Raw genomic sequence first — 24,800 nt, 5'->3', positions numbered from 1 at the left:
ACTAAGAGCATTTTGCTTAAGACAATAAACCAAGCAGTTATCTGCAAGAAACATGTAAAAACATGCTAAGGAATATAACATCAGGCCTCTTAGGGGAGAGATGATGCTTAATATTCACTTTTACACAGCTACTTGCTTTTAATTATACATGCAGTTGGCATCTAAAATAGAAAGCTAAACAGATTATCTGCTTTTATCTTAGGTAATTGAGAGGCTTTTTTGAAAAGGTACCACTAGATGGTGCAAGAGTTTAAATAATTCATAAATGCACATCTAGTCCCCTGCCTCTTCCCTGCCCCAGCCACAGCCAGAGACAACATAGCACTGCCAAGCAAACAGAGCTTCTGTGATTTGTATTCGGCAAAATTGCTGACTTTGGCCCCAGAGGCAATAACTCGCTCCCTTCTTTGGTATTTCTTTCAAAGAGGAGGAAGGATTTGGTCGTCTGAGGGAAAACTGGTCACTGAATGGCTGTGACCTCCTTAAGGCTCTGGGCCTGGGATCTCTGGGAGGAGGGAAGTGACCGACCACTGCAGATCAGAGTGGACAGAATGCTGCTCTTGATCTCGAGAAAAGGCAAATTCAGCTCCTTCCTCTGCTGGACAGACTAACTCAGCAAACCCAAAAAACTGGTCTCAACCTCATTGCACCTCGGTTCTCACTGGACATAAGTTCATGGATTGTTTGTTAGCACTTCCAACCTCAGAGGGATGCTGAGAAGAAAAAATACACTTTTAAATTACGCCATGTTCCAAAACAGTGAAGTATTTTAGTATATATATGATGCCTTTACTAGTGGTGAAGAATGACTGGATTTTTATTTTAGCAATTTTGGTCAAACATTTAACAAGAGTACCAGGAACCATTCATTACAAATTAAGTTAAAGTGATATGTTATCATCTTACTGCAGGGGTTCCATGCTGTTGTCTCCTTACCACAAAAGTTCCAAACCTTCTTGGTGTTTCTCGTGGGGCAGCTCCTCAGAGCCCTGACTCTTTCCCCTTCACAAAGGAGCCAGCTGACTCCAATTCCCCTCTCAAGCAGCCACCCCACTCTTTTATAGCATCTTCTTCTCATTGCTTCAGCTGTGGCCTGTTAAAGGCAGGCCTGTTCCTAAGCTTTGATAATTGGCCCAGCTGCAACTCCTTAGGGGTAAGATTATTTCTACACTACCTTTATTTTCTTATATATATTCTATCCCCCTACACTGATATATAGAGCAAAATGTCTTCTCCAGTTCTAGATGCACCGCATAGGACGACGTGAGCTTACTTTGTTCATGACCAGCAGAACTAGAAACCTAATGTGTGCACTATTCCAAGAAATATTTTTTTAATGATCATCAGGAATGGGATTATAACCAAAGTTTTGCATAATATACATTGAAGCCTATGAGAATAAGGAAGTGTTGGATAGGTAACACTGGGAGTAAGTCATGTAGACAAGGTAAATTTTCTATCAGGCAGTAGACGTCAAAGAGAAACATTTAATTATTCAGGCATGTGAGATAACACACGGAAAGCACACGCCTTCATTGCACGGGAAAGAAAGCTCCACCCAGCCATGGCTACCCACCAGGTAAACCTAAAAACCCCCCAAAACCAAACAAAAACCTGCTGAGTAACACACCCTTACAGGGAGATGGTGACATACATTAACAACTAAGACCTGAAAACCAAGATAACTGAGAAGATTCTTCTCACTCTGAATACTTCATGGGATAAAATTTCCCCAGGAGATGACAGGACTTGTGACTTTCATTATAGGAAGGAACATTTCTTGGATATGTACTATACATTTAGCTGTCAAGCCTTTTACTATTCTAAACAAAACCCCACAAAATCAGTCATCAAGTCTGTAACTCTGCCAGATTGGCAAACAGAAACTGAACTGACAGTGTTAGAAAAGTACGACATGATTTACCAGGAATCCAAGTGCCCAGAAGGGATACCAAGTATGCCCTTTTCCCCTTGCACTGCACTGAACAGAATTGTGTAGTAAATATGCCAACAATTTAAAAACAAACATGAACAGAGCTGTTGAGAGATAGAGTGGAAGTCCCACAATAATCAAAAAATATGATTATTGATGGAAGAAAATGAAGAGCAATAATCCAGTTACAGTCAAATTTGTTCTCATACACCATATAAATTCTGCATACAATGGAATAAGGCAGCTATATAGTAACTAAATAGCTTGAACAGTGATGTAGCCTCTTTGGGTTGATACTATTCCCACAGGAAGCAGAAGAAAATCTTTTCACCTGAGGATGAGCAGAAGCCACAAATCAATAATGAGGGCACATCTGCACTACAAGGCACTTCCCAGCACACCATGTGGTCTGTGGCACTGTGAAAGGCCAGTATCACCACACCAGCAGAGCTGCTGGTCTGTACTGAGAGCAGCTCATCCTGAAATGCCACCCCCTTAAGTGCCATAGGGAGAGCTGACCTAACCACATATTTCCATGCTGGAAAAAAATTATGTTTACACTGGAGGGTTTGCTAAGACAGGAATTTTTTTGAAAAAAAAATCATGTTTACACTGGAGGGTTTGCTAAGACAGGTATTTTGCCAGGCCAAGTCTAAACTTAAATCCCCACAAATGCAACTACCCATTGGTTATATGGCTATTGAAGTGCCACCTTCAATATCTCCATCTCAGGGCACTGCCTAGGGCAACTCCCTAGCTCAGCCCACTCCACTTCCTCTGGAGGATGAAGCTATTTCAGCAAGATCTGTCCTTTGTAAGACTCCTCACATCTAAATGGTAAGAATCCTGTTCTAGTCCCTTCCTTTTCCTTTCCTAACAAAGCTCTTGCACTTGGTTGCAAATTTGGCCTCCATCCTCTTCGTTCCAATGCTGCTGCAGACGGGCAGAGCAGGGGACAGGTTGAAGGGAAACAAGGAACAGGGCCTCCAGCCCACTCAGAATCCCAGCATCAGCTAGCCCCAAAATCTGCTGTGGGAATGTCACCTTGGTTGCCCTGTGAGCATGACTCTTCTGAAGCCAGGCTGTTAATTTCATTATCAGCCTCCAAGTGACAGAATTTTAGCTTAATTTCTCCACCACAGGGTGATGGTTGTGGCCATTCTGGACAGCAGCAGGGATACAGGTGTGACCCAGCCTTGCAACCTTAGAGAAGCTGTGTCAGAGAGCATTGCATGACAAACTCCAGGTCAACCCACAAGGAATTGCATACAGCACATTAAAGCAAATAGAGGCCAGGCTGTGGCACTTATGCTTTTCCTGGATCCTCCCATCCTGAGAACAAACACAAGACAGCAGGGGAAAACAAAATCTGACAGATAAGCTGCTCTTGAGAAATCTGCTGGCTAAGGTGCAGCTGTCACAAAAGCAAGCAAGGAAACACTGAAGACAAGACACAATTTCCATGCCAGCTTTGTACAAGGCTGAAAAGAACTGTGACAAGCCATACAAGAAGAGGAAATGGTCCCAGGCTGCATCAGGGGAGGTTTCGACTGTGACAACCAAAAGTGTTGTCAAGCACAAGAACAGGCTCCCCAGGAAAGTGGTTGAGTGACCAGCCCTGGAGATAAAAGACCAAATGTGTACAGTAAAAGTGAGATGTGGCACTTTTGGACATGGTTTAGTGGTGGACTGAGCAGTGCTGGGCTGACAGCTGGACCTAGTGGTCTCAAAGGCCTTTTCCAAGCTGAACAATTCTATGATTGTGCAATAGACACGACACCAGGTTCTGTAGGAGGCAGATTTCCAAAGCATGTATTGTATATCCAGTGCTCTGATAAAGTTCATAGGTCCTAGTCAGGGAAGACACTAAGTGCACATTTTTCAGCAGATCTTATATATTTGCAGACTTGATCCCTCTGGGTGTCCAAGAACATTCATGAGCTAAAATGCCAATCTAAATGAGGAAGATGAGCTTTATTATTAAGGCTTATGTACTCACATGGCACCTCATACTGTAGAAGAGATTACATAAAGAAAATATTTAACTTAGGAAAAACCCTGCGAGACATGGAACATCACTTCCACAAAAAGAGTACAAAAATGAAGATCAAAAATTCACATTACATTGCTTTTCACCAAAGCGAAGTCTAAAAATGAAAATGAATCTTATTCCCAGGCTAGCACTCTGAACATCCTTGTCTTCTCTGAAGCAGGAACAGTCTCTCCTCTTTTTGCTTACATTATTTCTTTTCTTTAAAAGCACTATTACTTTTCTATTATTAAAGTAATAGTGCTGAAAGAACACTGAAATATATGCCCAGATTCTATTCAAACTGCACCTTTTCTCAAAGTATTAAATTCTGCAAACTGTGTAGGTTAATTGAAAGATGGCATGACCAAAATTTATGTCATTAACTAGGATAAAGCAAGTTCAGACAGCATGGCTAAAAAAATAATCTGAAAAGGAGTTTTTCTTTAAATAAAAAAAAATCTAGAAGTTGTATTCTAGTGCTGAGCTAAAAGCCCTGGTGTTCTTTAGGAAGGAGACATTGAGTTATTCTTGCATTACTAAGCAGGCACTTGCCCAAGAACACTGTATTCACATATTTCAAAAACATAAAACTCATTTTGTAGTACTTTATGATTCTGCAAGGTGACAAAAACAACTTTGTTCATTTCATAAAATTAATTTAAAATCTACAGGAGAAAAGACAGCTGATATTGTTGGAACAACATACATGTTTGTATACAGCAAACAATAGTTTTTAACTTAAAAAGATAAAGTTAACTTTATCACCATTACTTTGTGATTTGATTCAAAAACAGTACTGCACAAACCAAATGAAACCACACAGAACCTGTAATGTTTGAGGAGAGTTTTAACAGAAAATTGTTCTTTCTTTCTAACCAGCAGTACTGGTCTTGGTGATTATTTAGTCATGTTTTATTCATTTTTCCTCTTGAGAAAAACAACTTCCTTTTCTTTTTGCTTCCAGTAGCACTAACCTATATATTCCCATTAAAACTCACATTCTGTGTCTCAGTAAGATAGGGATTTGGACAGTTGGGAGTATGTGTATATAGGAAACAGTAATTTCTAGCTGAGGGAAACTCCTCAAGAATATGCAAAAGGTAACAGGCAATGTACTATACATACCTTCAGTGTCAAAGGCAGTGTCTAGTCCCAACATTCACTGGGAGACAGACCAGGATTTGTTACTATGGATGAAAGCTCTCCCTCACAATGCCTTGGTGTCGATACTGCTCAGCTCCTCACTGGAAACCATTGACAAGCTATAAAGAAACATAAATTAGTAATTAGTTGACATTTAACTAATAAGACACATAAAGCTTTTCACCATAAAAGAGTGTAATTCTATCAAGTATCACACAGGAGACTGCTCAGAAGAGGCATATTATCTTTATATTTACACAATATAAACATAATTAACTTGAAGTTCAGAATTAGTTACTGGCAGAATGTCTCACGCTCATTATTTGAATCATCTGCTGGAAACAATAGAAGAATTTGAAATACAGTTGAACTCTTCACCCAGAGTTGAACAACAGGCCTAGTCAATGGAATGTAGCCAGTTCCCTGAGCTGTAAATTAACTTCAGTTTCGTTAGGAACACAAGGTGAGAGCGGAACAGTATTAGAGGCAGATCCTGCAATATACTGGATTTGCCAGATCCTCGGTCAGCTGTCAGACAGAAGGTGTTGCTGATACACCCAGTAATTTGGCAAGGCTATATCTGCTTCAAGTGCTTGTCTAATTTAGTCCCACTGTTAGGCCATTCAGTTGGTGATGAGGGTTTCAGAGTCCAGCACTGCACTCTGGCAATTTTTCATGGATTCTGAAGTTGAAAAGAAAAGCAAACAATGCTGAGATGACTCTGAAATACAGAGGAATTGCTTTTTACAAGTATGACATGCTTCAAGTATTCTTTTTTAGGTGACTTGAAAGCAAAGAGTTGCTTGGGTTTGGTTGTTTTTCAGTTGGTTTTTTTTTCATTTCCTGAAGACCTGTATCCTCCCTTCAGCTTTACTCACCTTGCACTAAAAATGCTGGAGTTGCAAAGTGGGACTTGTGCACTTTGCAGGTATTATTTACATCTGCAGCTGAAACTTGGCACTCCGTCTAGAATGCTTTTCACCCCAGTGGCAGCTTTAAGCACACACAAAGTATTAGTACTGTACAAAATTGATGGCCTGAAGATAATCCCAAATTAATCATTAATGGAAGCTCCAAACACAGCTGGAAACCAAAATATTGGACAAGCAATTTAAATCAATCCTCTTATGGAGGAAGGAAAGAAAAATGGACTTCTGCCATCATCCTAGAAAAGATAATAATTTGTTCAGTCTTACTTAGAAAACTCTATGGACTACCAAGTATTTAGCATTTTTTCTGGGTTTTTAGTACCTTGTTTCAAACAAGAATTTTCCTAACCCAGTTTTCAGCTCACCGCACCTGTTACGGAGGTAATCTTTTAAAAAGGAAACAAACCACCAAGCAGTTGATTGCCAATACTCTGCATTTCCTCCTGCCCTTAGCTTTAGCAATGGTAGATAACACCTTGTGTCAGCAGCAGGTGGACAATGCCATCTGTATTCCAGGATCTCTGTCCCACACTGGCACAGCACAGGGCATCCTGCCACAGTATCAGTCAGGATTTACACATCCATGCTGGGATCTCACCATTTTAAATGTGGAACAGTGTAGCCCTTTTTGCTGTATCATTTCCAAATAGTTTGCAGGAGATCATGGACCATAACCTTCCTGAAATAAAGGAACATTAGTGCTCTTAAAGAACACCTTGTTTCAGTATGGAATCTATTGTTTGCTGAAATATACCCTTGCAAAGGGTGGTAGTTTTCTTGGCATTCTTTTTTTAGCTTTGTTTTTTGTAAGTTTGCCTGGAGAAGATGGGAGGGAAGAGCAGCTCCAACTTACTAGCTTGGTTGAATCCAGTCTTTATTGTCCAATAAGTGTTCCACAATTAGTCAAATACACATTTTTGCAAACATTCTAATTTTTTATGCACTAGCATTTGGCAAAATCTTTCTAGCCTATCCATTTTTACATATACACCTCAGGAGTCTGGTATGGTTTTGGTGACAATTCCAGAGGTTTTTCTCTGAAACAACCCACAAAATTTCATCTTGGTTGTGACTGAGAAAAATTACCGAAAATATATTTTATAGTACCATGTCACTCTTCTGCAAGTTGCCTAATACCTAGAGATGCAAATAATCAGTCATTTTTATTTCATAATCATAAAGACATTTGCTTTATGACTTTCAATTGCCAACAGAGTCCAGAGATGAAGTGATTAATAGCTACTTGTGACAACAGCAAAATTGCTTTAAAAAGGTGGGTAAAATGTCCTGGAAACAGCTATTCACAACAGCAGCATTAGACAATACTGAAGTAATCTAAAGACCAGCAAATCACTGAAACACTCTCATTCAGGTATATGGGCTATTCCAACAAGAGAAGTTAAGACACTGCACATTTTTAGGTAATATCAGAGCAAAGTTGAGCCCAAAGGTTCAGGTAAAAACTATGAAATTATCTGTTTGAAGTAAAACAAAAATACACTTCTCTTCTTCCTCTCCATCTGATTTCAGTGAGAAAGAGTGCTTCAATTCACACACTCCCACTCAGATTTATTGTCACTGTTACATAAACTGGACTTCTAACACCCTCACTGCTGAAACACAGAAGAAGTAGAAAAAAATACTTCATCCAAATCTCGGACTGAAAATAACATGAAGAGAGGGACATGCCAGTGCTATGTCTTTATAAGACTAAACTACTACTCCCCTTCCCACTGTTAAATTTGTAATTAAGGTGTTTTACCATAGACCTACATTTTGGTACTCCTTCAAAACACACTATTTGCCTAAAACAAGTGCCAAAACCATGGAGAATGGCATCATTTTATAGGCAGAAAATGCATGCCAGAAGGTTAGAAGCTATTGGGGTTTTCAGCTTGTTTTGGGGGGTTTTGTGTTGTATATTTTTTAGTAAGAATAGTAAGTAGAAATACATATGCCAATCTTTGATTTACTGACACCTAGCACCACACCATAACCGTCTTTGTTCACAAAGATAAGCTCAGTCATGCTCATTTGCACACACTGAGGAGCATGACCTTCAGTCAGCTGAATCAACATTTTAGTCTTTGAACAGTAAATGCTCCTCAAAACCCATGTCCTTCTTTGGCCCCCTCTGCAGGGCAGGACACACCAGCACGTCATAGGTGCCCAAAGAAAGATGCAATTGCTGTCTGCTGCATCAGCACCACAGATGCAGCACAGAACTGTTCCAGAATACAGATCCACATACTGAGGCAGTGACTACTTGGAGGTGGGATGCTCAAATACCTCAGTGGTTCTAGACCTCAGCTGTTTAGCTGCTGTACAGAAAGCTTCTTTTTTGCTGTTGCAGACTTTATCCCTGGAGAGAGTTTACAGCAGTGTGAAAACATCACAGACAGACAAGCTGTAGAGACATGTTATAAGCATGAAAAGAATGAAACAATAAGCAGTAAAAACCTTCAGGATTTTCTCTGACATAAGCGCAGCTAGTGTTCCTTCTAGCTTTGTATAGGAAACAGAAGTGTCAAGTGTATAAGGGAATTTTAAAGGATGAAAATATGAAGCAAATAGATCATCTGAAATAAAGAAAAAAATGGTATTACACTCCCCACAACAGCATTCTCCCCTAAAAAGTAATTACATATTGAATTGTGAATGTATGGCAGAAAAAGTAGGGCGCTCAAACTATTATGAAATACTTGGGTTTCTTTACAGGATTGCAGCCAGAACAAGGGCAGCACATGGCAAGAACTTCAGACAGAACTGAATAGCCCACAACAACAGTTCCAGAAGACAATCACCTTTCCCCCATTGATTCCCTGTCCTTCCCTTGTAATGCATTCTATGACTGTGAAGGTAAGGAGTGCTCTGTGTGAACTTCAAGCATTGAAGGAAAATTTAGTGAACTCAGCAATAAGTATTCAGCAACTGGATAAAGTCCCAGTCTGAAGTATTCTTAGCCAGCTGTGGGACATTCAAGGCAACTGTCACAGCACATGTCACCAGCACCTGTCACCAGCAGTTGAGAGGGCCACAATACACAGCATCCCCACACAATTCCAGAGAGCTTCAGCCCATACAGAGTAACATTGGAAGGCTTCAAGCATCTGCCCATACAGAGTAACAGCATGTCACTTCAGAAGGCTGTAAGCATGTGCTCTTCTGCCCAACCCTTACACCCCTGATGTTGATGCATTGCCCTGTGTGCCCTCTGCTCCCTTTGGTGGCTGCTCAGCGCCCCTGGGCACTCCCTGGCTCATTGCTGGCAGTGCTGCTCACAGCTGTGCCCATGGGGATGAGGCTGGGCCCCACTCCCAATCACCACAAACTGTGCCCCTTTCAGGCAACCAGACCAGCTGTAGGTCTAAACATATTCAAATATTTCTGGGCAGCCACAGAGACATGAAAGCAACAATCTCCATGATACAGAGGCTTTGGACATGATCTGTGTGTCAGCCATCACTCTGTGCATGTGTCTGTGTACTGTGGCAGACTCTCTACTTGTGACCAAATCGAACTGTACAGAACAGTGATAAATTGATAAAAGTTCTACCACAGCACAGAAACACCTGAAGTTCAGAATACTATTTAGACAGCTGAAAACAAGGCAAGAAATAAAACTAACATGCTTTTAAGGGTAAAAGACAAAAACCTTTCTCAGTAACATTTGTGTCAATTTCAGGAAGTTCCTTATCTCTTAAGAAATAACCTCTTCAATAGGACAGTTATAATGGGGTTTTCATTGTGGGAAATGCACAAAGTTAGATCCATTCTTTTTGGTTCTTTATTTCTGCAGACCTGACCTCCTCTATCATCTGTCTAAAAGAGTTTTGTTTTCTGTTTTGTTTTTACTTCCCATGATGTATGAAGCAACCCTTTTGTAGAAACAATGCAGCATGAGCTAATGCATTTATGATCCCCAGTATCACTGTGTTTTCTTTGTGTTATGTCCTTCAAGAAAAAAACAGGTTTTCTTCCCCCAGGACACAGTCCAGCTCACAGTGCTGGCCACCACAGTCAGAAACGCTGCCAGTCTTAAGAGTGGTTTAAAGGAAATTCTTTTAAATATCTCTACCAGCATCATCCTATGTATTTGTCTGTTTCTTCAGCAATCTGTATAAGGTGAGTAATGCCTTGTCCCTATTTTGCTTTATTATACAAAATGTAAGTGAGGAAACTCGTTATACCTTATGAGCAGTGTTCAGCTGTTGTGTAAAATTTCAAGGGGCCAAAACTACCCCATAGACTGTATGTCAATTACGTTTGTCTGCTTTGGCTTTTTTCTAAGCCACACTCACTTGTGCTCTTCAGTCCAGCAATTTTGTCTTGGATCAAAGCAGAAATGGTCTGACTTCAGTAAAAGTGCACCAGAGGTCGAGAAAGAGCAAAGCAATGAGTCTGCAGCTGTAAGATGAATAGCATTAGGCAGTGCTCAGTAAATAACAGGAACTGGTACGCATGCTACAAAAAATATTGTGGCTTGGTATTTTACTTACTGCTTTTTACTGGTACCTTTTCATGTCCTTTCTGAATCAGGTTTAGAGATACTGCATGTAGTGCTTTCAAACCATTTTTCAGAAACCAGCAATGAAGTAGAACTCTGAAAGGAAAATTAACATCCAACAGTTTCTTCAAAGATGAACTTGACCTCTATCTTGTCATCAAACTGACCCAAGACTCTGCTTGTGGGCATGCAATCTCAGCAGCTTGTAAAGACAGTTTGAACTGTTAGACAGTACAGGACTTTGACACATAACTCAGTTGAAAATAAATGGAAGCAAACAGAAGGGGAAGTCTGTAATCAGACAGTTACAAGTTTCAAAAAGCAGAACCTGCACAAGGTTCATCACGTTAAAGTTTTACTGATAAAGTGTACATATACAATATACTTATATTTGCATAAGGTTTATTTTTTTGAAACCTCAATACTTCCTTGTTCACTTCCCATCTTTGCTTTGTTCACTTTCCCACTCTGGAGTATGTGCCAAATACTCCATATAAAAAGAGCACTGACCTTCTGGTGTCGGAAGATTCATAATGAGAAAGCTATCATGAAATTTTCCAAATGTTTATTGGTAATTTTAAAACTATAAATCTCAAAACTATAAGCCAAACACAATCCCATGAGTTTTAGATAAGTATCACAATACCAGCAGAGACAGTTTAAAAAAAAATCTGAGCAGCCAAGAAGATGAAAATGTAATTTATTCTCCATTTCTGACATAGTTCAAAGGAAATACTGATTTTAAAAAGAACAGTTCTTTTGAAAAGAGCCATTACTACTAACACAAATAACATTCCTCATGTGAACACAAATGAAAAAAGTGGAATACAGTGTTTCACAAGAGGATACTATATCTTACTAAAAGATGTGTACTTGACAGAAAATTACATACAAAGTATATCTAGGAAAAATTTTGCTTAAATAGCAGCCAGTGACACTATCACTAATTTTGCTTAATAATACTTTATTACATAACCAAAAATTAAAGGAAGATCAGAGCCAGCCCCAAGTACTTTTAGGTGTGGACCTACAAACTAATTTTACAGGCCTCGTGCAGGGTTAGGTATTTCTCACATAACTAATCCAAATAATCCAAATAACTCTGGGGAGAGGCAGCAGGCTGATTCACCATGGGTTTAGGTTACCTATTACCTATAAACCTGGATATCTACATGTCTCTGACACCTCACTTATAGCACAGAAGTTCAGGTTGCGCAGACCCTTGTCTGTTTCAGGAGTCAAACTGTCTGGACTTTGTAACAAACCTGCCGCTTGAAGTTAGTAGAGCCGATAACACCCACACCTTCTCCCATTGAAGTTTTCGTAAAGATATTAGTACACATCCTCCCTATCAATCAGAACACTGGAAAAGCAGGTTAGACACCAAGATACTCTAGTAAATATTTTTTAAAAGTGCATTACAGAGGGTCGAATTCCAGAGGAATTTTCCTTGTGTTACTTGCTGGACAGGGGTAAGGTGAAATATCATCTTTTAAACAGACCCAGAAGATATAGAACCACCCCCAGTGCTGATAAAACCCAAGAGAGCCACGCCACGGGGAGGGAGGGGACTGTTGTTCACCTGCGGTCACACCGGGATCGCCCGGCACTGCTTCCCCACCTCCCGGAGGCAGCGGGTGCCCGGCTCCCTCAGGGCAGGGCAGCCCCGGAGCGGGATGCCGTGGTGGCAGCGGGCCCCGGCGGCGCGGCGGCGCTGGGCGCTGCTGCTCGGGCCGCTGGCGCTGCTCGCCGCCGTCCTGGCGCTGCGCGGCACCGCCCGCCCCGGCCCCGCCGAGCGCCCGCAGCTCTACCGGGCGCTGGAGCTCTCGCCCAGCCGCAGCATCAACTGCTCGGGGGTCGTACGCGGGGACCAGACGGCCATCCGGGAGGCGCAGCTCAGCAACCTGGAAGTGGCGAACAGAAGGGCTTCACCGACGCCCGGCGAGTACCTGAACATCACGAGGGACTGCAGAGCCTTCAAGGAGACCCGGCGCTACATCGAGTTCCCGCTCAGCCAGGAGGAGGAGGAGTTCCCCATCGCCTACTCCATGATCATCCACCATAAAATCGACATGTTTGAGCGGCTCCTGCGGTCCGTCTACGCGCCCCAGAACGTTTACTGCGTCCACGTAGACAGCAAATCCCCGGCCGCCTTCCAGGAGGCCGTGAGGGCCATTGCTGCCTGCTTCCCCAATGTCTTCGTGGCCAGCCGCCTGGAAAGCGTGGTCTATGCCTCCTGGTCCCGGGTGCAGGCCGACCTCAACTGCATGCAGGACCTCCTGCAGAGCCCTGCGCCATGGCGCTACCTCATCAACACCTGCGGCACCGACTTCCCCATCAAGACCAACGCCGAGATAGTCCGGGCGCTGCAGCTGCTGCAGGGCCAGAACGCCATGGAGTCCGAGAGGCCCTCGGCCGCCAAGAAGCAGCGCTGGGAGTATCACCACGAGGTGAGGGAGACCATCTCTCGCACTTCCCAGAAGAAACTGCCCCCACCCCACAGCTACCCCATGTTCACGGGCAGCGCCTACACCGCCGTCACACGGGACTTCGTGCGGTACATCTTCGAAAACCCCACCGCACGAAAGTTCCTCGAGTGGTCCAAGGACAGCTACAGCCCTGACGAGCACGTGTGGGCCACCCTGAACCGCATGCCGGGCGTGCCGGGGAGTACGCCCCTCAGCGATAAGTTCCAGCTCTCGGACATGAACGCCCTTCCCCGCCTGGTCAAGTGGGAGTACCTGGAGGGCGACATGAGCAAGGGCGCGCCCTACCCGCCCTGCACCGGCCGCCACCAGCGCTCCATCTGCATCTACGGGGTGGGCGACGTGCCCTGGATGCTGCAGCAACACCACCTCCTGGCCAACAAGTTCGACCCCGAGGTGGACGATGCGGCCGTCCAGTGTCTCGAGGAGTACCTACGCCACAAGGCCCTGTACGGCCGGGGGCTCTGAGGGGGAGCCGCGGAGACTCTGGCCAGCGACTGCTGCCTTCCGTGGGCGACTCCAGCCGACGGCGCCTCGGGGACGGCGGGAGAGGATCCCCCGGGCCCTGAGGGGCCCACGCCTGGGCGCGGCCCCGAGGAGAAGCCCCGCCGCGGGTCGGACGAACGGACAGACGGACGGGGTGGCCCGGCGGAGGGAAGGGCCGGTGGAAGGGCCGGTGGAAGGGCGGGAGGGGAGGCTCAGCCCCGTCCCGCTCGGCTCCCGTCCCGCGGGGTCCCCGCTCTCGCCCGGAGCCGCCGGAGGAGGCGGGCGGGGCGTTGCGCAGCCCCTTCCCGAGCCCATCGGCAAAGGCAGCCCCGGGCTGCCGCCTGCACACGGGCAGCCCCAGCCACGGTGCCCCCAGGTCCGGCTAGGGGCAGAGCCGAAACAATGATTAATTTGCTTTTCCACAGAGCACCCGGCAGCCGCCGCCCGTTCAGCGCTGCTCAGCCGAACATCTGGCTGCTACTTTTGCCTCACTTCAAACTTTGACTCTATCAAAACTCGTTAATCGTTAAAAGCCAACCTTCAATAAAATCCAAGATAGTAAAATCCATAGCGCTTCGGTGTTCTATGTTCTCTGAGGAGAATGGTTTGTGCTCCTGGCAGAAAACCAGGCAGCATTAAACCAGTTAAACCATTTGTGCATCCATTTCTCTGCCTGAAACACAGGCAGAGGGATGCACACAATGGTATGCAAACCTACATTTTCTAAAATCCACATCTCTCTTCCCAGTCCCCCCAACCCCCCCCCAAAAAGAGATATTTTGGTGATATTTCAATACGGTGATTACCACATCCAGTAATGGACAATGGACAAACCAATCACTTAATACATTGTTTTTTTAAGTTTCTAATAGCTGAAAGGAAGATTTGCAAACTTCTGTTTTTCTCACCTTCTCATATTAAAGCTTACCACTTTCCATGGATCCAACACCTTTTCACTACCTGTAATGCTAAGAGATTAATGCCCTTCTCTTTATTTTTTTAAAAAATCTATTCAAGTAACTTTCTTGTAAGTAAACGCTCACCTTTACAAATTTAAGGTCTACAGCGGAGAATTAGCGTTACACAAAGAACACCTGAAGCAATCCCACAACACCAGGCTACATTTAGATGAAGTTATGACTGCAGTCACACAAATCTTTGAAACATTGATTTAAATAGGATGAGAAGATGAAGTAACTGACTGGAAAAGGTGTCATTGCAATTTTGTTAGACATTTTAAAGTGAACTTGGTTGTAAAATAGTGATTTTTTAAATGCCATGGTGATTTCACAGACAACAACAGCAGGTATGGGGAAGAAAAGGTCTCAAACATAAATACCCACTGTATCATTGGGCATTTGTTTAAGAAAAAAGAGCAAATGAATAGAATTATGGATCCAGGGGGCAGCTGTTTCTAACTTATGTAAGCAGGCATTTGCTAAAGAGATTAAAGCTTTATGCTAACCTGATGGTAACATACAAGTTTTTGAAATGGTTTCAGCAGCAAATTCAACATTAAACAGAAATTATCTCCATGTCTAGAACAGTCTTTTAGAACAAACAGAACTTCTCTGGTGACTTAGGGTAAGAACTCCAGTCTCCCACCATAGAAGACTGCATCAAACCACTGCTGCCTAACCTGATTTTGCTTCTTAGAACTCTTTTGCTTACTTTAAATGAATACATGTTAGTTCAAAATGGCAAACTAGTGCCAAGGGGTTCATTGGGGGGTTGCAATACATTCAGGTTTCTGGACTGAAGCAGGCAGAGAAGGGTCACCATGTTTCCAGCTATGGCAAAGTGTTGTCTTTTTCCCTTACAAAATGGAGGGAAAATGTGCATATTCCTGGAGATAAAAAAATCCCCATACCTATTAAGTTTTAAGAAATTGCATAAAACCCAAATCCAGCCATGAAATGGATGTTTGTAAAAACTAAATTATTTATTTTTTAAAGAACAAGGGTGTTTGGGGGGCTGGAAGGAATCCCAGCTTGAAATAGTGAAAGATTATTGAATGAGGGCATTCTCTAGTATTTTGCAAATATACCTGTAGAGAAAGAGACATACTTACAAGTTACTTACAGACCTGTCAACAGGAATTTTTATCCCCTTTACTTTGTAAATATGTTTAACTTCTTCAGCTGCTCCTTCTCTCAGAAACATGAAGTATTGCTGGCACACACTGCAATAACAGTGTTTCATTTGTTGCCAGACACAAAAATGTTACAAACGGAGAGACAGAGACAAGAATTTACACTGAGGGTGCAACGTGCCTCTTCAAATCTGTTCCATGGTAAGCCTTTTATCAAAGTATTTTATCTTTTAATGCTACTCACTGCAATCTTTGCCCTTCCTGGTTAGACGAGAATCTAAGCATTTATCCAGAGTTGAAAGAGTTTGCTCACAGAATGTGAAGACATCAAGAGAAGTCAGCATGCCATAAAGCCAGCTTGGTGACTCAGTAGGAGGGACAGCAGTTATCTAACACAGCCTAGGCAGCTCTCCTGCTCAGAGATCACTGCTTTGGATGAAAATGACTGTTTCAGCATTATTACCTGCAGAGGCAAACAACTTGTAAACCTCAACATCCAATTTGCTTGATCCAAAGGAAATTTCCTGTTTCTAATGGTGTTACTATCCAGAATTCCTCTCAGATGATTTGGTTGCATAAACAAAGGCTATCTTGTGCAAATATATTTTCAAATCACTTCTTTTAGTAGCGACCTAATTTCTTCTGAAAGAATGAGCCTACTCCCAAATGCTTAAGGTGAACTAAGACAAAAGGCATGTTCTCAGCATATCCCCTTTCAAAGACATTAGGAATGTCATATTTATGAGTGCAGTCATACATCAAAACACTGATATGTCTCTGCCATTAGAAATGGCAGGAAAAACCACCACTCAACTCTAATACAGAACTTTGCTTTCCAGAGATCTCAAAGGATGTTAGAAATCAGATAGCTGGCATCTTAGAAAGTTGGCAACAGAGCACAGAGAAATCCTGTAACTTGCCAGTTAGTTGTAAAACTGAAAAAAGAATGAATTTGGAATAGAGTAGGACCAGCCCAAAGTAATACAATCACAACAGATTATAGAACCACCTCCAAAAATAGGTTAAACCCCATATGAAATTAATCAGTAAAATCATGGGCTGTCCAATTGGAAGATGTATCAGAAATATTAGTTTTGTGTAGTCAAAAATCTACTTCTGACACTTCTGTCTACAATTGTTAACTAAAAACTTGAACTAGATAAACCACCAGTTGTTTAAGGAGGTAATATGCTGCAAATCTACCTTTCAAGAAGTGCACAGGAGGCTGATGAAACTATAGTTCTGGGATTTAATAACAGATTTCTTTTTCTGGTTTAAACCTGTCTTTATGTTTTATTTCCAATTGCTTTTTACTTTATTTTTACAAGAATAATGTGGCTTATTACATACCTACACAACAGGTCCATAACAGCTCTTTTTAGCTTTAGTTAGGAGGGTTTATTTCCTTCTTGCTTCACATTTGATAGTTTATATGATCACCTCTGAGATGCCCTATAACAAAGAGATGGGCCAATGAAAATGAATTTGGAGGAAAACAGGTAATAAATTCTAAAGAAACAAAAAGTAGACATGAACAATATGAACACAATAAAGGTATCTGCAGTCAAGAGTAAAAGTGATTCAGGGAGCAGGGTTAGGGTGTTCCTTTTCTTCTGACTGCAACAGCAGTGACCATTAAATGTTAACTAGCCTCTGTGAACAATATTCCACTTCCTTGAATGATGTAGGTTCTCTTAGCACAAAATGCAAACCAAAACGTTAATATATCTGTAAATTACTACCTCCTAGTCCACAATGGCTAATCCTAACAAAAACCACTCTAGGTTACAGCAAAGACAAAGTTCACGTCTCCCAGTACACGCTTACTAAAGTAGCCTTCTCCTACTTTCCTCCCCACCCCAAAATTTCTGAGTACAGAAAAGCAAACCCAGGTCAGTAGGACTTTGACTGAAATCCTACCCCCTAAGCTGCCAAGATCCTTAAACCCAAGTGTCTGTAACACTCTCCTCTAACTCACTGTGCCTAGTCATCGTGCAGACGTACATGATGATCCTGATTAAACTTGTCTTCTGGAAATTCATCATAAATTCTTCCTCCTCTGCACTTTAAATTTGTGCCTCTCTGATAACATTTAAAGTCAGGTATTGACAGCCTTGACTGAGCAAACAGCTTACATCAGATAACATCCTGGTTTGCACACCTATGGAATTGACAAAATCCTTTTTCTTGGAAACCATGTTTAAACAGGCAGTCATCCACAGCCAGTTCAGCACTGGTATTTACTCTTCCCTTCAATTTCTTTAAGTTAATCTACTTTCTAAATAGAAACATCTATTCCAGTTCAATGTCAAGGTGCAAAGATATATTTTACTTTCTCTCAGCTGCTGAGATGTGGAAGCAATTGTGATCTTTCTAAATAAAATCAACAAATAAATAAATAAACAGAACACTACAGGCAAAGAAGAACCAAATAGGCAGCAGAAAGTGTGCTGATGCTCTGGCAAGTGAAATTATGTGCCTTCCACTGGATATTACAAGTTTAGTACAACAGAAGGGCAGTTGATACTTTTAGTTGTAAATTCAATCTTCCAAGACCACAAAGTACATTAATCACATGAACTTTGCAGGATTATCTGAAATTCAAACCCAAAAAAATAGCAAGTGGCAAGAAAGTTATGGAGAAAAGCAACAAAAAGCAGGAAGAACATTGGCACCAGACTACCTTAACTTCCCTTTGCTCCTTGCTCCTTCCATGAACTGAAACAACCTCCACAGAAGGAGTAGATCCAGCACCTGGACAAACAGCATCCCAGAAAAAATGGTTAAAGTCTGGAGCAATAGGACAAGGGGGAATGCCTTCAAACTGAGAGAAGGTAGGTTTAGATAATAGGAAGAAATTCTTCCTTGTGAGGGTGATGAGACAGAAGAGGTTGCCAAGAGAAGCTGTGGCTGTCCCATTGCTGGAATTGCTCAAGGCCAAAGTGGACAGGGCTTGGAGCAACCTGAGATAGAAAGTGTCCCTGCCCATGGCAGGGGACTGGAATGAGATCATCCTTAAGGTCCCTTCCAACCCTGGCCATTCTATGATTCTAATGCACACTTAGATGGAACAAAATAAAAGATAAAATTATTTGCATTAGGAGAGTCAAAAGGCTACAGAGAACTTAAAATGGAGAAGTCTGTCTAGAGACAGGAAAAGATTACAAGCAGTTGGAGGTCAGAAGAACAAATTTTTATACTTGTATGGGTTGAAATTCAGTTACCACATGATTATTAGAGAACAAAAAAAGTTTAAACCTAGGAGATTGACTGTGATGTAGAACAAGAGAAGACAGATACACATTTGCATCCCTTAAGTTAAAAACAGATATTTATTGTGCAATTGAAATAAGAGCAAGTTGTCTGCTCTTTTATTTTCAAAAATGGTTACTTACCAGTCTGCAGTGTGCAGCCAAGGGCACGTAGCAGAACTACTTATAGACAGAAAACTGCAGTCACAAACACACAAACATGCTGCCCAGCAGGAGCTGCTAAGCTTTTGCTGATGTCCTCCTCCACCACTCTGTAACAGACATTTCTTGCAACACCTAGCAGTGCAACCAGTTACCCTGCAACTGAAAGACTTTTTAATTTGCAACATTTCTCTAAACACACTTAGAAAATGTTGGGGAATATGGTATGTTGATGCTAGTTTTAACCAAAGTTTTCCAATGATCACTCTTTCAAAAGTTTTTAAATAAAAGTTTATTACAGAAATTATTTTGAACAAAAAAAAAGACAACAGTATCTCTTGTAATTAAAAAAAGGTAACATTATATTCATGCCCTATAAGGTGAAATGAAGAAATGCTACAGGTATTTCTTCTGCTGTCATTCTGTGATGCTTTCTAGTATGGATTAACTCACATTTGCATCACAGGAATTGAGTATGATCAGTCTCTTTCCATGCTTCTCTCCAGAAAGTGCTGCATACTAACAGAAAATATTGCAGACAAACCACAGGTCTATTCATTCTGCAGTATTGGAACCAGTGTCTAGGAAAGAAAAGAAAAAGTGAGACAAATATGCACCCCCACTGAAAACAGAGAACCAACAACTTTCTCTGGTATCTTCCCCAAGTTCTAAAGCGTTCCCCAAGCATTTTAGAACATGTTCTGTACCTACCTATTGTCTCTACTGCTCTCAATGCCATGCATGAACTGCTTGTGCTGTTTCACCTCACTTAGCAACACTGAGAAGAGCCAGCACAAAACTCCAGAGATGTATTAATATTAAAAATACTAAAAGCTTTGCTCCAGCATGTAACAAATACACAAACCCTTTACTGCAGTCACCCAAAAGCACATCTGGCTATCATCTACTAAGGAAAAATGTTTCTTCAAATCCAGCACCATAAGCTCTGGTGGAGTGTGGGGTGCAGCATATCATGTATTTTGAAAGAGGTACCAGAATGAGCATGATCTTCATAAAGCAACTCAGACCAATTCTCTGTTCTGACCTTTTGTCAGAATCACCAATTAATGCCAGTGCAGTTTTTGATACACTGCCATTACTACTTTCTTGTTTTTAGAGTTGTGGAAAAAATATGTAACTCAAATATGGAGAACAACAAGCCAGTGTTTAGCACTGTTCCTTCAGCAAGTCAGCTTCTCGTGGGAAAAAAAAAAAAGCTTGTAATGTTAATAGCAACTTCAAGTCAGCCAGTTGTTTAAATCTTATCTGCACAATTTATCAGGAATGAAAATGATTAATACTTGGAATGTAAGGTTTCCTCCACTAGCTATAATAAGCACACAAAAACCAAGCAGTAAGATTATATGCTTGGCTAATACCAGAAGTTGAGAAAACAATAAATTCTGTCAAATCTTTAGAACTACAACTTGAAGGGACTATTGTAAGCATGCCAGGGTCAGGAAGCCATGAAGAACCTGTTTCAGAGGTCTATGGTGCATTTAAATAAAGGCTTTTCCATGCACAGTTCCTGCTTTTAACATCACTCTCTGAGGATGAAACAACCAGCACCATTTCACACAGCTTTAGCAATACTTTGCCACATTGATGGTTTTAAAAGTTATAAAGCAGCTTGCCACAAAAGTTTTACTTTTTCCAGTAAAGAATCTCAAGGGACATGGACAAAAGTAATCCAGTCAAGCAGATATGGATTGCAAACTCCCACAAGCAGTGTACAAACAGAGGGTCTGCTAGGCAACAAATAAGTCTCATGACTTGCAAATGCACGCAAAAGCTTTCCATGGGTTAGCGTTGCCAGAGAATGACTGCTCAGACACTTTTCTCAGACAATTCCTTGCTCAGACAGTTGAAGCACTCTTCAGATTCAGTAAAACATGGTGCTATCCCAACAAATAGGTTAGTACTAGAAAACTCACCAGACAGAAAAAAAAGATTACTTCTGACTTTCTAATTGCTCTAGTATTATGTACTTCCCAGCCACAGGTGCACAGCAGTCCCTAACACGGCTCTGCCTCAGTGCCTATGAGTCAGGGAAGCATTTAGCTGGCCTTTGTTTCATGTCCCATTAGATGTTGTAACGGGAATACAGAGCCCTACTTCCGTCTAAGTCATGCAGTCGGCCTGGCTTTAGCAAGACACTCGGGTCAAAGCTCTCTAAAAGCAACCAAGACTCGTGTCTCAACCTATTTGTATCATATTTCATACTTACTTTTTCCATCACATGCTACAATTTTCACTTTGTCCACTTTCACAAGTTCGGTGACCTCCCTAAATTCCACGTCATTCAGTACAAACGTCCATACATTGTCACAGAACCTGTATGTGTTCAGAGACCCCTAGAAAAAGACAAGAGACATTTGCTATAGGACACATCTCAAAAGCAACAGAAAATATGATGAGTATCTACTGAACCGTGTCCCTTCTAGGACAGAGTGCTACAAAGCCAACAGTGGACCTGAATGCATACAAACTGGCAAGCAAGCAATCCTGAGGAAAACTGGAGTTTAAATGCCCTCCAGTGGCTGAAATTCTCAAGACCACAGAGTGACATTACAGGATATCCAAGGGGAGGGTCCTCAGGTAGGCAAAGAAGTTTTACAATATTTTCAACATATACAAAGGATCAGTAGCAGGAAACATTTCTTAAAACATTGGGCCATTAGAAAAATCAGATACAGCAGTGATCATAACAATATATGAATTCTGCAACTGCTTAAACAAAGTGGTAGCTTAAATAAAAAATCACTACAAAACTGATATATGTGACATAAAGGGGTATCCCTCCTATTTGATGTATTACTGAGGATGTCAATATGGAAAACTTCTGACCTTCACTTTTACATATTTTAAATTGACATTCTTGAACTTAGAACTTCAGCTCCAGGTAACATTTTTTAAATTTACCCACTAAACACATCCTAAACTGTTTTTTATACCATGCTACATATGCAAAGCAATTTAAGTGTGCTAGAGAAATTATGCATTTTTAACATCTCTATATTGTTTAAAATTCTAGTCTTTTAGGAACCCACATTGTGAATGTGTTCTACATAGATTGCAGAGTAGTATCACAACAAGTTAACACAAAGCTGGGTTTTGTGTTTTTTTTTTTTTTCCTTAATATTACATTCAAGTTGATGTTTAAAAACTTGCTGGCTATCTAACATTAATTAGGGTGGCTGACTGGGAACACCCCCCAACTTATTTTTCTACGATACCTACAGAAAATAGCTACAAAATGATCCAGTGAAAGGGTGGATCTAAAACTCTCTAGTCTCTCTTCACATTATTCATGTGGCTGAAAATCTGGCCTCATCCCACTTTTGCTAGGGACAGCTGTGAGAAGCAGAAGTCTCCCTCCTCATCTGCAAGACACTGAGGATGGCAACGTTATCCACCAAAAAAGCAATTCCCTCTTCCCTGTTTTCATCATCTGATTTCTGCATTCATTCAAAAGATCCCTGGCAGAACAAGGTAACAAGCCTTACAGCTGCATACAGAATACACACGTAAACAGTCATTATTAGAGCCAAAATAAACCCTCTTAAGTTCTTGCTTAGAGCACATAGCTTTAAATGCCACTCTGCATCAACACTTAGCTGCTGTATCTCATGTAAAAATTTAAGATATCATTTCCTTACCCTGAAATTGACTCTGTTCCTGACTCGCTGTGCCAGTGCTGAATTTATAGCTTTATCAAACTGAAGTAGCACCTGAAGGGCCAACTGAGGTGTGATTTGCTGTGACTGAAGTAGTTGAAAAGAAAACAAAACAAGTTTTGAGTTGTTTCAAAGTAAGCTCAAACACACAGCAGAAGTTAAAAACATCAAAACAAAGTTCACTTCAATGACGCAGATCTCTAGAAGAACACTCTACAAAAATTATGTTCCTGTATTTATTTTTATATTTCAATCCTGTATTACACAAAGATCTCTTATAATAAATATTTAGTGGAAATAACTAGAGGAACAGCAAATTGACTCCAATGTTCCAGTTAATCTGGCTGTTAATTTACATAAGACTATGCCACTTACATAAAACACTTTCCTTTACCTAGAATACAAAGCAAAAAACATCACAAGTGAATGTAGCACCAAACCCTGATCTCAGTCAGGAAGTTTCCCAAACCTTGGCCCTAAGTACCCTGACACAGGAACAACAAAGCCGTTTGGATAAAAACTTCTGTCTTTATTAAGCTACTGGCCCAGACGCCAGGCCCCGACCTGTATGAGCTCATCCAGACTCTCCTGAAGGCTGTTGCCCAGTGTGGTGTTCCTATACAGCTGGTACGCCATGGTTCCCTGCGAGGGCTGCACACGTCCTGCTCATCCACGGCTGCGCGCCTAGGCTGTCCTCGCTCTCATCGAAAACAAACAAAGGTAACAATAAATCCCTGCCCGCCCCACGGCCCAGCCCGCCGGGCACGCACAGTACAGAGAGCGCCCCGCAGCACCGCCCGGCCCTCGGCTGCGCTCCGGGGCCGCACAACCGAGAGCCCGGCCCGGCTCCGGGAGCCAGCCCGGCCGGAGCCATTCCGGACGGGAGCCGAGCCCCGCCGAGCCCCGCCGAGCCCCACCCGGCCCCGGCCCCGCCGCCACCCCCGGGAAGCGGCCCCGGCCCCGCGCCGCCATCGGCCCTCACCGCGCGCGGCCGGAAGCGCGGCCCCGCCCGGCGGCGCGGGCCGGAAGCGGAACGGGGCGGGGCCAGCGGCGCCCTCAGGGCTCCGGCCGAGGCCCGCAAGGGTTCGGCTGCGGCTCGGTAAGCACAGCCGGCGGTAATGACCCGCATCCACACACGGGCTCACCACGCCACCCCGACACGCCTCGGAACGCAGCAAACAAGCTCATTTAAAAAGAAAGGATGGTAATATTGTTAAGAGGTGGTAATATTGTTAAGAGGTAGGTGAAGTCTTCTACTTACATTTTTTCTATTAGAGGGACAAAGGAAAATAGTCACATCTGTGAAGAGTGCTACTAGCCCAATGAAGCCGGTTCTATTATCCGTGACTCAAAATCTGTGCTTTTGCATGATTACTACAGCTTCACTTTGTTAAACACTGCACGGTTCCCATTATCGCCCACAATAAAGTTTACAGACACTAATTGACAGTGTAATCATTCTGATGTACCGTTCAATCATTGGAGCACCTACAGCTCAGGTCTTTCTTGTGAATAAAAACTTTTGTTAATGAAAAGAAACATTGCAGAACTGCAGAACCAGTGGTAAACTAAGCATCTGTTGTCCATGAATGTTATTTTGTAATTATTAACCTGCAATTCCATCCTACCAGTATTAACTAGCAGTTGAGCAAGCTAGAGTAAGGAATATGGTAAGATAAGGACGTTTGGAAAACACTTTGAAAGCTTCTCTGCAGATCATTTTCAATACTAAAAAAATTCATGTAAATCAGCGTAATCTGGGCAGTTCAAATTGCAAAACTGAAAAAAAATCTAGTTTGAGCAAAGAATGGCTTTAATTTCACTGATTTCAGTCATGCTTGAAGGGAATGATGAAAAACTAACATGACTGCAGCCTCCTCACTAATGCTCTTTTTTCCTGTTAGTTTAATATGGGTAATGAGATGTGATAAAAGAAACTGGGTAGTTCAACATAGAATTTTGAAGCTAGGAAAGCTGCAAGATGTCTTTCAGAAGATTAATATTTAAATATTCCTTACATTTCAGAGTGTTACTCTGACTAAAAGAAGGTGTCCTTAAGAAGTATAATTAAAGCACTTGTTTCAAGTGTCTCTGACAAGCAG

The 24,800-nt window shown here is 42.1% G+C and overlaps 2 protein-coding genes across 3 annotated transcripts; one reads left to right on the top strand and one right to left on the bottom strand.

Annotated features, from left to right (window-relative positions):
• The first annotated feature begins 12,220 nt into the window (after nucleotides 1-12,220).
• GCNT3 (glucosaminyl (N-acetyl) transferase 3, mucin type) lies at nucleotides 12,221-14,026 on the top strand. Its single transcript, XM_059482285.1, has one exon. It carries the CDS (start codon nucleotides 12,221-12,223, stop codon nucleotides 13,496-13,498), a length of 1,278 nt encoding a protein of 425 aa, XP_059338268.1. The 3' UTR covers nucleotides 13,499-14,026.
• Nucleotides 14,027-19,295: 5,269 nt separating this feature from the next.
• GTF2A2 (general transcription factor IIA subunit 2) lies at nucleotides 19,296-23,699 on the bottom strand. 2 transcript variants are annotated; one of them, XM_059481827.1, is made up of 5 exons: nucleotides 23,681-23,699; nucleotides 23,263-23,396; nucleotides 22,681-22,785; nucleotides 21,249-21,375; nucleotides 19,296-19,602 (listed from the first exon to the last, which is right to left on the bottom strand). In XM_059481827.1, the coding sequence occupies exons 2-5, from the start codon at nucleotides 23,332-23,334 to the stop codon at nucleotides 19,577-19,579; spliced, it is 330 nt and encodes a 109-aa protein (XP_059337810.1). In that variant the 5' UTR covers nucleotides 23,335-23,396; nucleotides 23,681-23,699; the 3' UTR covers nucleotides 19,296-19,576. The 2 variants fall into 2 exon arrangements, with proteins under 2 accessions (XP_059337810.1, XP_059337809.1); XM_059481826.1 differs by lacking the exon at nucleotides 23,681-23,699 and having other exon boundaries at nucleotides 23,263-23,523.
• Between the last annotated feature and the right edge of the window lie 1,101 nt (nucleotides 23,700-24,800).

Source organism: Ammospiza nelsoni, chromosome 14 (assembly GCF_027579445.1).
Source record: "Ammospiza nelsoni isolate bAmmNel1 chromosome 14, bAmmNel1.pri, whole genome shotgun sequence".
Taxonomy (NCBI): Eukaryota; Metazoa; Chordata; class Aves; order Passeriformes; family Passerellidae; genus Ammospiza; species Ammospiza nelsoni.
Note: the sequence above shows the minus strand (reverse complement) of the source record. Positions and strands in the feature narration are given on the sequence as shown.

Excerpts from the sequence above, each read along its gene's own strand:
- GCNT3 (XM_059482285.1), top strand. The coding sequence starts at position 12,221 with ATGCCGTGGTGGCAGCGGGCCCCGGCGGCGCGGCGGCGCTGGGCGCTG.
- GTF2A2 (XM_059481827.1), bottom strand. The coding sequence starts at position 23,334 with ATGGCGTACCAGCTGTATAGGAACACCACACTGGGCAACAGCCTTCAG. Across the intron at positions 22,786-23,262 it reads GTCTGGATGAGCTCATACAG|TCACAGCAAATCACACCTCA; the intron begins GTCGGGGCCTGG and ends CAACTACTTCAG. Across the intron at positions 21,376-22,680 it reads GGAACAGAGTCAATTTCAGG|GGGTCTCTGAACACATACAG; the intron begins GTAAGGAAATGA and ends GTCTTTTTCTAG.